General features: G+C 41.2%; 1 protein-coding gene across 1 annotated transcript; it reads left to right on the forward strand.

The window, feature by feature from the left end:
• Window positions 1–501: 501 nt before the first annotated feature.
• Window positions 502–12,160, forward strand: LOC135550566 (transgelin-2-like). The gene is made up of 5 exons (XM_064981498.1): window positions 502–689; window positions 10,676–10,863; window positions 10,990–11,161; window positions 11,385–11,487; window positions 11,601–12,160. Exons 2-5 carry the CDS (start codon window positions 10,684–10,686, stop codon window positions 11,752–11,754), a joined length of 609 nt encoding a protein of 202 aa, XP_064837570.1. The 5' UTR covers window positions 502–689; window positions 10,676–10,683; the 3' UTR covers window positions 11,755–12,160.
• Window positions 12,161–12,678: the final 518 nt, after the last annotated feature.

The following is a 12,678-nucleotide window of genomic DNA, read 5'->3' on the forward strand; positions in this document are numbered from 1 at the left end:
CATTTTCTTTTACCTTTTATGAAAGATTTCATAAACCACAAATAACAAAATATTAATATAGAGGCAATAAAGTCAACTTCCCCCTAGATGTGCCTCCTTCCTTACGCTCTCTAATTACTGAAAGCATCTCCCTCCCCCTGGTCTCCCTAAACCACCGTACTCTCTACTTTATTCCTCATTCATCCCTCCTTCCCTCTCTCCCTCCCTCTGTCTGTTCTCTAGACAAAGTGGTAGATGGAGATATTTGGAGAATTCCTCAAGCTGACCAAACCAACCCCTTTGGCAGCGGCCCTCTCACTCCCCGTCCTTCTCCCAAATAAGGAGGTACACTTACAGGGGTGAAAAGAGAGAGAAAATAAAAAGATGTGTCATAGAATGAAATAAGAGGACTAGAAGCTCATAGAAAAATCTAGAGAAAAAAAGTCCATATCCTTTTAAGGCTGTGGTTTCCTCCTCCCCTTCTGTCCCCTCCTCCCCTCTTTCTCTCTCACTCGCTTTTTCTCTTGAATGTGGTGAAGTCATTTAAGACAAACGTGTTTGTTCTTTTTAAGCCGGCACTCCCTGAGAGCAGACTCTGTACTCTGTTGTAAAGGAGAAGAGAGGAACTATTTTACACCAGCTCACAGAAACACAGGCCCAAAGCCACTTGCACGCATCTGAACAACTAAAGCTGCTCCCAACTGAACACTGTAAGTACATACCTGGCTCCTTCTTAACACATTTGTCTCTTATTCATACTGTTACATTTCCTGGTGTATCAGACATTGTCAAAATGGTGTCTCGTACTTTCTCTAGCATGCTTGATAAGTTGCTACTGACAGCGTTCTATAGTTTTGGACAGTCTATTTTAGGATTACATGGATGAGAGAGAGGGTGAAAAGGCTGTAGACATACTCACATGGGGTACACCTTCATCTTTTTATATTCAGCCTCTAAACACACACACACACACACACACCAGTGGCGGTCGGTGCCGTACTCAAAATAATAATGAGTATGGCCTTATTTCTATTACAGCATATTGGATGACTGTCATTCATATTCCATTCACCCAGCTCAATGTACCATTGATTATTTTAGGGTACTACATGATACTAAACTTTTCCCTAATTTCATCACGAGGTTGCTACAACCTCGCTTATGAATGAAAGTTTACAACATACAACAAGTTGAGAGAAAAATTTGAGGTGACAGACATTGACACATTCAATACTGCCTTGTACACTCTGGCCTGCATCTAGCCATTAGTCCAACAGTTGCAAACAAGAGTTTCTATTGGACAATTTCAGATATGTTTGTCCTCGTTTTTTTCAGTTTGCTTCCATTTAGAAACATTTTTCAACAGAATCAGCGGAATGAATACACCCCTGATCACATGTAAGCACAGATCACTTTCATGGCAGCCACGTTGTATTCCTTCTCACATCTATGTGCGCTCCTCCTCTCACCTTTTCCCCTTCACCTGTGGACTTCAATGAATGTGACCAGGTGAAAAAACCTTTCCAAGACAAACCATCCCATAACCGCTACACACAGCCTTCATCAATGTCACCATTTTAGCTAAAGTAAAATCATAGTCAACATAGCTAATAGAACTAATGAGTTAGTAAACCTACTACAATCAGGCAGTACAGTCGGTAAGCAGTTACACCAGCGGGCCTGATGGTCATAAACTAGTAAAACCAAAAGTTTCCCTTGACTTGGAAGAGTCCCAATGTTGTGTTGGATAGTCATAGCCATTTAGCTAACATAGCATCCCTCTGTTTGAGCCGGGTGTTTGAGTAGGAAAAACTAGCTAGCTGCATGTGCCAGCTAAGTAAGTGAAAGTCTCCTTCATTTTTTTCTGCTTCTCCTTCATTTTTGAAGACATTAAGTAGCTAGCTGTAGCTTATGCTTTCAGTACTAGATTAATTCGCTGATCCTTTGATCGGGTGGACAACATGTCAGTTCATGCTGCAAGAGCTCTGATAGGTTGGAGGACGTCCCCTTGATAATTTCTGTGTAAGTCTATGGAAGGGGTGAGAACCATGAGCCTCCTAGGTTTTGTATTGAAGTCAATGTACCCAGAGGAGGACGGAAGCTAGCTGTCCTCCGGCTACACCACGGTGCTACCCTACAGAGTGCTGTTTTAATCCATTATTTGGTGATGTGAATATATTTAGCATAGTTTTATCGAAAAATTATTATTTTTTAAATGTTTCAATATTATTATTTTTATGAAATTCACTGAGGAAGATGACTCACACACATCCTGCCCTCTCTCATGCCGTCTCTGCATGGCATGTATCTAATTAATGAATTAATTCCACAATAACAGAATGATGCTGTGACTCAGATTTTCACTTTTTTTCACTTTTTATTTCACTTTTAGTACTTATGCAGATGCAAAGTTTGGTAAAATAATGAAGGTTTGTGCTGTTTGCGCCGTCATTCTGTTACCAAACGTTGCATCTGTTCTACAAGTAAATGTGTTTTTGTAAAATTTTCAGTGGAAATTGTTAAAAGAGGCCTTTGTGCATTCAGTTGTATGTTTTGTTTAACTTTGCAAGCATTGGTTTTTGTTTGGCATACATTTTATAGTGAAAAATGTGAGTGTAAGCATCAATTTGTTACCATGGAATTGTCCTCAGTTCATGCGTACAAAAGTCTCTCTTCACTCTGCCCAGAGAGGCTCTATCAGATGGATCCTGTTCACTATCAGATCCTGCATCATTAGATCCTGCTTCTTATCAAGTCCTGCTCTCAGCACTCTCACACACATTCAACTAGCTCGAAGTGTTTAAGGTTCCGAAGTGTTTTCAAAGTGTTTAAGGTTAAGTTTAGGCATTAACTCAGAAATCTTAAGGTGAGGCATTAACTCCGAATGGTTAAGGTAAGCGTGAAGGTTTGAGATAGGCTTAGAACAAAAATCTCAAAACGCCGGATTCAAACTTCCAACCTTTGGAATCAAAAGCAGATGCTGACACCCATCCACCATCCCCTTCCACAACACCCTAGCTCAACCAAAATCTGCTTGAAGGTAACAACGCTCACTGTTGCCCCGAGTGGCCGGTTTCCACGTCATCTCCCAACGTCGAATACTGACTTGTATCACGGGAGACACACTAGCTACACCCCTTTTAAAACGGGCAGCTCCATGCAAGACAAATGGAATGATATAGGGGCTTTCTTTCTCATGATGTATGTACTGTATCTTTGAGATGGAGAAATGGCTATCTATCTATCTCAACATGCGGTCAGAGAGTGTTGTGTAATACATGGTTCCTCTTCATTCCCTGTCTATCTGCCGGTACCAGACTAAATTAGTGTAGCTGTGGTGTGGGAGTCAAACCTTATATGTGAGGGATGTTTAAGTGTATTCCCTGAAAACACTGTGACATGACATTTACAAGTTGCTTTGGAAACATTGAATGATGGATCTTTTGTGCAGTGACCCGAGTAGCTTTCACACTCTGTTTCACATCCCTGTAATAAAGTCACCTGTAACAGCAATGGTTGAGCCATGTTTGAATGAGGACACAGAGCACATATTGGGTAATAGGAGGTACAAATGGCTTTACAGGCTGAGTAAGGGCAGACTGTTGTTTTGAGAAGCCTGGTCTGAGCCTGTAGCAGAGGGCCTTGTCAGGAGCCAACAGCTCTATCCTGCCCCCCTCCTCCCACTCCATGAATATACAATAGAAGACTATGCTAGCAGCCCTCCTCTCCTTCCTCTTTTCCCTTCCTGGGGAAAAGTGCAGTAAACAGATTTATGAACTCTCAATCACACATGGATGTATTCCGGGTCTTTGACGCAGCACACAGGTTTAACCCAAGGCTTTTCACACAGTTTATAGAACCTGTTAGAAACCTTCTATAAGGTTTGAGTGAGGTTTGGGAAGGTTAGGGGTATCTGTAGTAATCTAACTGCCCCTGCCATTAACCCATAACAGTCCTCATCAGCCAATCAAGAGCCTCCATGTTGAGAAGGCCTGATCCAGCCAGTGATGTGTGCCTGTACTAGTGATGCGTCAATCGCAAACAAACGGTTCTTTTTGAATGTCGGGAATCGAATTGCATGAAAAGTCGTTAATTTGGCTCCCTGATTTGCATTCTGTTACTACAGCTTTTTGAGGTCCAGATAACGATTATCTGCAGATAACACATTCTTGTCCAAACACATTTTTGGAGTGTGTAAAAAGAATGTCAGGCCATCTAATAATTTGGTCAGGTAAAAATGTATATGAACTCACGTCACGACCTGACATAATGGCAGGCATCTATGTAGGCTTTACATTTGCAGTTTTTTTCATGGTTTCAGGTACACGTTTAAGTGCTACTGAACGAAACCCGGTTAGGAGCCAAATTACGTCTCTTTTTGAACGGAGACAAATGAGCCGGCTCACTGAAAATACTCGGAATGCCCATCACTACTCTGTACTGAGCTGAAGGCGGATCCTCTCTGGGCATGCTACAACAGTGCTCTGAGGCAGATCATCAGATTGAGAAATAGCCCTTCAGATTTGTTAGAGCAGAATCGGGTATTTATGATGATATTTACAAGAGTTGTTGTCGGGCAATTCCATGGTAAGAGAATGACGTGGAGACTCCGACTTTTCCCTTTCAATGTATGCCAAACAAAAACCATTGATTGCAAAGTTAAACAAACCATACAACTCTATGCAAAAGGACTACTTTTAACAATTTCCACAGAAAATCTACTCGAAGAACAGTGCAGATGTACAGTTTGGTAACAGAGTGACGGTAAAATCTCCCTCAGTTTTTTATGTGATCACATTTTACAAAAACTCTGTTGAATATCTACTCTGAATTAAGATTCAAAGATGTCTGCAGACAGAATTGGGTGTCAGCTATGATATGACACCTTGAATTTGAGAAAAGATCTATTCTGGTTATTGAACTACTGTAGGTGAAGTGGATAAACACCCGTTAACAGAATGACATCATGGGTCCCTGATCTGTACTATACAGAAATGCATAATTATGAATGTCATTGTCTTCATGGGGATGTATCCTGCATCAAATCAAATGTTATTTATCACATGCGCCGAACACAACGGGTGCAGACTGTACCGTGAAATGCTTGATGACGAGCCCTTCCCAACGATGCAGAGTAAAAAATAAATAAATAAGAGGAATACAATACACAGATTGAAGCTATATACAGGGAGTACCAGTACCAGATCAATGTGCAGGGGTACGAGATATTTGAGCTAGATTATGTACATAAAGTCAAGGTAAAGTGACTAGGCATCAGGATAGATAAGAATAAGGTATTTGAGGTAGATATGTACATAAAGGCAGGGTAAAGTGACTAGGCATCAGGATAGATAATAATAAGGTATTTGAGGTAGATATGTACATGAAGGCAGGGTAAAATGACTAGGCATCAGGATAGATAAGAATAAGGTATTTGAGGTAGATATGTACATGAAGGCAGGGTAAAGTGACTAGGCATCAGGATAGATAAGAATACGAGTAAGAATAAAGAACATATCAGCAGCAGCATATGATGAGTGTGAAAGTGTGTATGTGTGTGTGTTTGCATGTGTCGGTATTCGTGTCTGTCCGTATGTAGTGTACAGTATGTGAATGTGTGTGGTTTTTGTGTGTGAGTGAGTGTGTATACTGTATTGGGTGTATATATAGTCTTGTGAGTGTGCAGTCTTGTGAGTGGGTCACCATTTAATTAACTACAGCGCCTTCCTAAAGTATTCACATCCCTGGACTTTTCCCACATTTTGTTGTGTTACAGCCTGAATTTAAAATAGATTACAATGAGATGTTTTTGTCGCTGGCCCACATGCAATAATGTTAAAGTATTGTGATTTTATGTTTTTAATCATGTTTTTAGAAAATGGTTTTAAATTCATTAAAAAGGAAAAGATGAAAGGTCTCGAGTCAATAAGTATTCAACCCCTTTGTTATGTGAAGCCTAACTAAGCTCAGGTGTATACATTTGCTTAACAAGTCACAGAATAAGTTGCATGGACTCTGTGCAATAATGGTGTTTAACATGATTGTTGAATGACGACCTCATCTCTGTACCACACACTTACAATTATATGTAAGGTCCCTCAGTCGAGCAGTGAATTTCAAACACAGATTCATCCACAAAGACCAGGGAGGTTTTCCAATGCCTCGCAAAGAAGGTCCCCTATTGGTAGATGGATAAAAAAAACAGACATTGAATATCCTTTTAAGCATGATGAAGTTATTAATGACACTTTGGATGGTGTATCAATACACCCAGTCCCTACAAAGATACAGATGTAGAAAGCTCTTCGAGACTCACAGCTGCCAAAAGGGCCTCTTCAAAGTATTGACTCAGGTGTGTGAATATTTATGTAAATTAGATATTTCTGAATTTCATGTTCAATACATTTGGTTAACATCAGGTTTCCACTTTTTCATTATGGGGTATTGTGCGTAGATGAGTGAGAAAAAAAATATTGAATCTATTTTGAAATCAGGCTGTAACACAAGAATGTGGAATAAGTCAAGGGGTATGAACACTTTCTGAAGGCTCTGCATTTAGCATTCTTATGGCTTGGGTTAGAAGCTATCTCTGTTGATCTGAAAGACGATGCTCCGGTACTGTTTGCTAGGCGGTAGCAGAGTGAACAGTATGGCTTAGGTGGCTGAATAAGTACACAAAGGTAGGAAAATGTCAAATAATCCGTAGCATGTTTGGGTATTAATCTACACACTGCCTATTATACTAATGAGCTCCGCCCCCAAGCAAGACCCAACCTGTACCAATCATAGACATCTATGTTTCACAAGTTTGGGCATCACAGTACAGCACAGTAGAGTAGAGTACAGCACAGCAAAGCATAGTACAGTACACTACAACACAGTCAATTATACTGCACTCTTCTCTAGTGTGCTCTCTGGTTTTAGTTTGCAGGAGTCTTTACATCAACATTATTGTGCTTAGATGTATTTCTAATACCTTTAAAAAATTATACTAAATGTTTTCTAAGATCACTTTTCCATCTGTTTGACCAGAATTCAAAGCCTTTGCTTATTCCAAATGTTTAGGATGGAAAATGTTTAGAAAAATGTACATATATACAATATATATGCCTTAATTTGTAAAAATAAATAAATATAGACCCTGACCAACCACCCTACTCTTGTTTTTTCCTTCAAGATGTACTATCTAAACAGTTGTGAAATATCCTTTCCTTAACCAAAAATATTGTATTTTCAGCTGTTTGACGCTCGTGTACAAAACCAAAAATAAAAGATGTAAAAATAAACTAGAAAACGGCTAGCATAGAAATAGAGCACATAGAACCAATTTACCGCTTCTTAGACTTGTTTTCAATGAGAATGACAGATCTATAACTCATATCGCCCCAAAAGTTACATATTACAGCTTTAAGTAACATTTCGTCTTATGTAACCAGACCAAACGTAACATATCAGACTAATTTGAGTGTCACATCCTGTTACAAACTCTGGTTGTGACATAACTAGTCGGACAGATAACAGAACAACAGGACCTTCCTCTACATCCCATATAACATATGTAGTAATAATCCTACACTGCTCTGCTTTTCTCTGGGTGTGGAGAGACACTGACATGGAACTATTAGCTCTTATAGCTCTGGTCTGGGAGTCATTAGCTACTGGATGACAGCTAGTGAATTAGGATTAGGAAGTAATGCTTTCTCTGTGTTAGAGCTGACCAACATCAATAAATGCTAACAACTGTCACAAACAGTACGGTAGTGCATGCAACCACTCATATTGAGAAACACTTACAAACCTCTTGTGAAAGAATCCAGATAGTTGTGGCCTGGCCAAAACAGAATTATTAACACAATGGATTGCACAAATAAAATGCAAGCATGGCCAATCTGAAATTCTGTCTTGGATTCTATTTTAGACACAATCAATCTTTGTGTTTGTGTTTGTGTGTGTGTGTGTGTGTGTGTGTGTGTGTGTGTGTGTGTGTGTGTGTGTGTGTGTGTGTGTGTGTGTGTGTGTGTCATTGCTAAGGCCAGAGAGATCATAGAGGATCTCTCACAGATGTTTCTCTCACTCTGCACAAAAACAGGAAGCAGAGCATTGAGGTGCTTAAGGAAGAGAATGTGCTCTCCAGTTTCACTGTAGTCTGGTTTGCCAGTGCCGTTTCAAACATCACTTACAAGCTCTGTGAAAAAAACAGACGTGTACCTGCATGCTACAGTGTCATATTGGGCCTGTCTTCAAATACAACTATGCTCCTACACACACACTGACATTGACATATGCACTCAAGCAGTGCCTCCACCTCCTTTCCAAACACAGTATTAAGCCATTATTAAATTGTTTGTCCTTTTCTTTTGCACGTTGATACCCCTATACAGCACAGGAGGTTGGTGGCACCTTAATTGGGGAGGACGTGCTTGTGGTAATGGCTGGAGCGGAATAAGTGGAATGGTATCAAACACGTGGTTTATATTGTATGTGTTCGCCAATTCCATTTGATCCATTCTAGCCATTCTTATGAACCGTCCCCCTCTTAGCAGCCTCCACTGCTATACAGCCACAAGACCTGATTGAATACTATTGTGATAGCATGAATCAATGTGGTTTGATAACTGATACCTGAATGTTTACTTTAGAGGCAAGTGAAGAGGAGAGGGGAGGATGTTGCTGTTAATTCTAGCTGCTCGTGATAATATCTCTTACTAATATCTCATATGTTTTACTCACAATGTCCTGTTCAGAGGGGATATTCAGTATGCCTCACTTTGAGACATACAGTAAGATCATGAGGTAATTGCGGATGCAGACATTTAGCCTAACAATCTCATCTAGCTAGCATTGTACTCTGTGTATTTACAGACGTTGCATAGTATTGACTGGGGCATAGGGTTTGCCGTTTGCCACAGTGTCCTTTGTTGGGCACTAATATGCAGAAGTATCAATACACATATCAGAGTGAGTATGTCTATGAAGGTTAACTGTAAAAACTACCCCAGTGAGAAAGGAAGGAAGTGACAGAGGAGAGCCAGCTGGGAGGACTAAGCCAAACAGGATGTAGACAGCAGGGTGTGGCCGGGGAGGACAGGAAGCAGCTAGGAGCCTATGAGAGCAGCAGGCTCACAGAGAGATGACATTAACCTTTGACCCTCAGCTCTGAGATGTTCAGTGATAGTAATGATTCAAGATACCAGCACAGGAGGTGAGACTTTTCGATTCTACAGTCCAAGAATTAGGTCTAGATTTGAAGTCTCCATCTTGTGGTCTGTACTATGGCCATGTTTATTTTTTATTTTTTTTAAATTTAACCAGGTAAATTCAGTTAAGAACAAATCCTTATTCACAATGACGGCCTACCCCAGCCAAACCCTCCCCTAACTCAGACGACTCTGGGCCAATTGTGTGCCGCTCTATAGGACTCCCGATCACGGCCGGTTGAGATACAGCCCAGGATCGAACCAGAGTCTGTGGTGACGCCTCTAGCACTGAGATGCAGTGCCTTAGACCGCTGCGCCACTCGGGAGACCCCAATAATATGTGCCCCCCTAGCATAGTAGTCTTCAAGTTGGTAGACATTTAGGGTCTCTGTTATAAGTTCTGAACTCCAGATCAGATCAGAGGGCCTGACAAATATATCTGCACACAGACACACACACACACACAGACAGACAGACAGACAGACAGACAGACAGACAGACAGACAGACAGACAGACAGACAGAGAAAGAGATCATCAGACTCTGATTACGGACCTATTTGTGTTGGCTCAGGGCCAGTTTTGAGGGTGTCCGCAGGCCAGCGACATGAATGTGAGCCCTGTTCCATCTATTAAGTGTCCCTGTTGAGCCAAGACAAAACCAAAAATAGTTACACTGCCACTGTTACACATATAGACAACCTATCACAGTATTCACGGAATTCTCTATGTGAGGAAGTTGCTCCTCACCTACAGACATTTCTGGTTTATCATATTTACGCAAAGTATATATATTTCTTCAGGTTATTTATTTAAGATCAAGTTGTGTTTTGTGTATGTATTTATTCACTTCCACGTTTACTTGTCCACCATATCAAACCTCTACAGCAAATTGTGGTCATGTGTTTAATCATTTCTTTATTCATAATGGCTAAGCAGTAATGATGTGGCTAACTGACACAGCTGATTTCATCCCTGGTAATTAGGTCACCTGCCATTTAAATAGGTGTGCCCAAATTGTTTTCACTAGGTTGTATTGTAACCCAGGTGAGACATGGTTTTAAGCTGCCGATGCATTAGGGTTTTACCTTGCTCTGGAAAGCATGTTAAATGCTTGAAAATTATATATTTTACCTTTATTTAACTAGGCAAGTCAGTTAAGAACATTCTTATTGTGTCGAAATATGATACCTTTGAACAGTTATTCAATCTTTTAAAGCTGTTTAAGGAGTAATATCTTTTATGATGTATATTATGTAGGCTGTTGTTCTGTTGTGATTGTTTGGACCCCAGGAAGTAAGCTGCAGCTAATGGGGATCCTAATAAATCTTACCACTATGGGTTAGAGTAAGGCCAATTCTTTTACAGTCTTAGCTACTTCGTCTTTACCTTGTGTTAGCGTCTATGGAATTCAAGTTTTTGGAATTGTCAATACTACCTAGAACAAAGAGAACGCACCAATGTTTGCCTGCCCTGTCTGATACAATCTCTCTCCTTGCAGGAACAGTCATGGCAAACAAAGGTCCCTCCTATGGTCTGAGCCGTGAGGTGCAGAGTAAGATCGATAAGAAGTATGACCAGGATCTGGAGGAGAGGCTGACCGAGTGGATCATCGCCCAGTGTGGAGCCGGAGTGGGCCAACCTGAGGCAGGCAAGACTGGTTGGCAGAACTGGCTCAAGGACGGATGTGTGAGTGCCTCTTTCTCATACCTTGTGGGAGGGGGGTGGAGGGGGGTGGAGGTAGCTGTCTGCTTGAATTTGTCTGCCAGTCTTGCACAGGTAGTGAATACCCTCTCCCTGTCTCCCCCTCTCCAGGTGCTGTGTGAGCTGATCAACAGCCTGTCCAGTGGGAACAAGCCCATCAGGAAGATCCAGAGCTCAGGCATGGCCTTCAAACAGATGGAGCAGATCTCCCAGTTCCTCAACGCGGCTGAGAAGTACGGCATCACCAAGACTGACATGTTCCAGACAGTCGACCTCTGGGAGGGTATGTACATCCAGCCAGCTGCCGTCAGCTGTACCCTCCCACATTACACATCACTTCTATCCTCAGTTCAACTAGCAGCTCTACAGAGCATTTAAAATACCATTGCTGCTTATTCTCCATGTCTAAAGGAGCTACATTCATTGTTTCATAGAATATGCTGCACACTCGTTGCATTCCCTCTTACTAAAGTGTATTAATGTCTACTGTGTATTCATGTCTGCAGGGAAAGACCTGGCTGCTGTCCAGAGGACCCTGATGGCCCTGGGAAACCTGGCTGTCACCAGGGACGATGGGACTTACCGTGGCGACCCCAACTGGTTCCATAAGTGAGTCAGAACCTCCTTGTCCTGTCATTAAACTGATCTCAAAGGGAAATGTTTGCTTACATGAACAGTGACTATAAATGTAGTGTGGTGTACATGACGGTTTCTGTCTGCAGGAAATCGATGGAGAACAGACGTGATTTCTCAGAGGACCAGCTGAATGAAGGCAAGAGCGTCATCGGCCTGCAGATGGGCACCAATAAGGGGGCGTCTCAGGCTGGCATGACAGGGTATGGGCGACCCAGGCAGATCCTAAACAACAACCCCTAAAACCATGACAATGCCCTGTCACCTCAGTACATTCCTCCCTCTCTGGGCCAGTCACTGAAGACAAAAGCTCTCTAACTCAAACAGGAGAGACTTAAAAAAAAAAATATTTAAAAAAATGTAAGACCAAACTGGACTAAAACAGGGACTATAAAACATACTCCTACACTCAAACCTAGTGACAAGTCTGTAAAATCATGTTTTATTGACTGTCGACTAGACATGGCTACATAAACAGACATTTCATTTAGATTCTGCTTTTGAACCGGCACTCTGATGGTAGTGAGTCTAAATGTTGGGTTTGTACTGGGAAAGATTCTGTCAATAATAAAGATGTTCGGCCACCTTTCAAGAGCTCTGTAATTCTTGTATGTTGATTCTGAAATAAAGTTCAGTTTAATTTGAAAAATGCTTCTCATTCTTTACAACTCATTGATACCAAAGATCTACACTGCACGATGACTATAATGAAAAATAAACTCAACATTGTAAAGTTTTGGTCCAATGTTTCATGAGCTGAAATAAAGGCTTCCAGAAATTTTACATTTTCAAAGCATATCTCATTTTGTGCACATGTTTACAGCACTGTTAGCATTCCTACATTGACAAGCTAATCCATCCACCTGACAGGTGTGGCATATAAAGAAGCTGATTAAACAATGATCATTACACAGGTGCACCTTGTGCTGGAGACATGGCCACATTAAAATGTGCAGTTTTGTCACAACACATGTCATGTTTTGAGGGAGTGTGCAACTGTTATGCTGACTGCAGGAATGTCCAGCAGCGCTGTTGCCAGAAATTAATTTCTATACCATAAGCTGCCTCAAATGCTATTTTTAAAGAATTTGGCAGTAAGACCATAGACCACGTGTAACCATGTCAGCCCAGGACCTCATCTGGTTTTACCTGTGAGATCGTCTGCAA

The sequence above is a fragment of the Oncorhynchus masou genome, chromosome 12 (assembly GCF_036934945.1).
Source record: "Oncorhynchus masou masou isolate Uvic2021 chromosome 12, UVic_Omas_1.1, whole genome shotgun sequence".
Classification (NCBI taxonomy): Eukaryota; Metazoa; Chordata; class Actinopteri; order Salmoniformes; family Salmonidae; genus Oncorhynchus; species Oncorhynchus masou.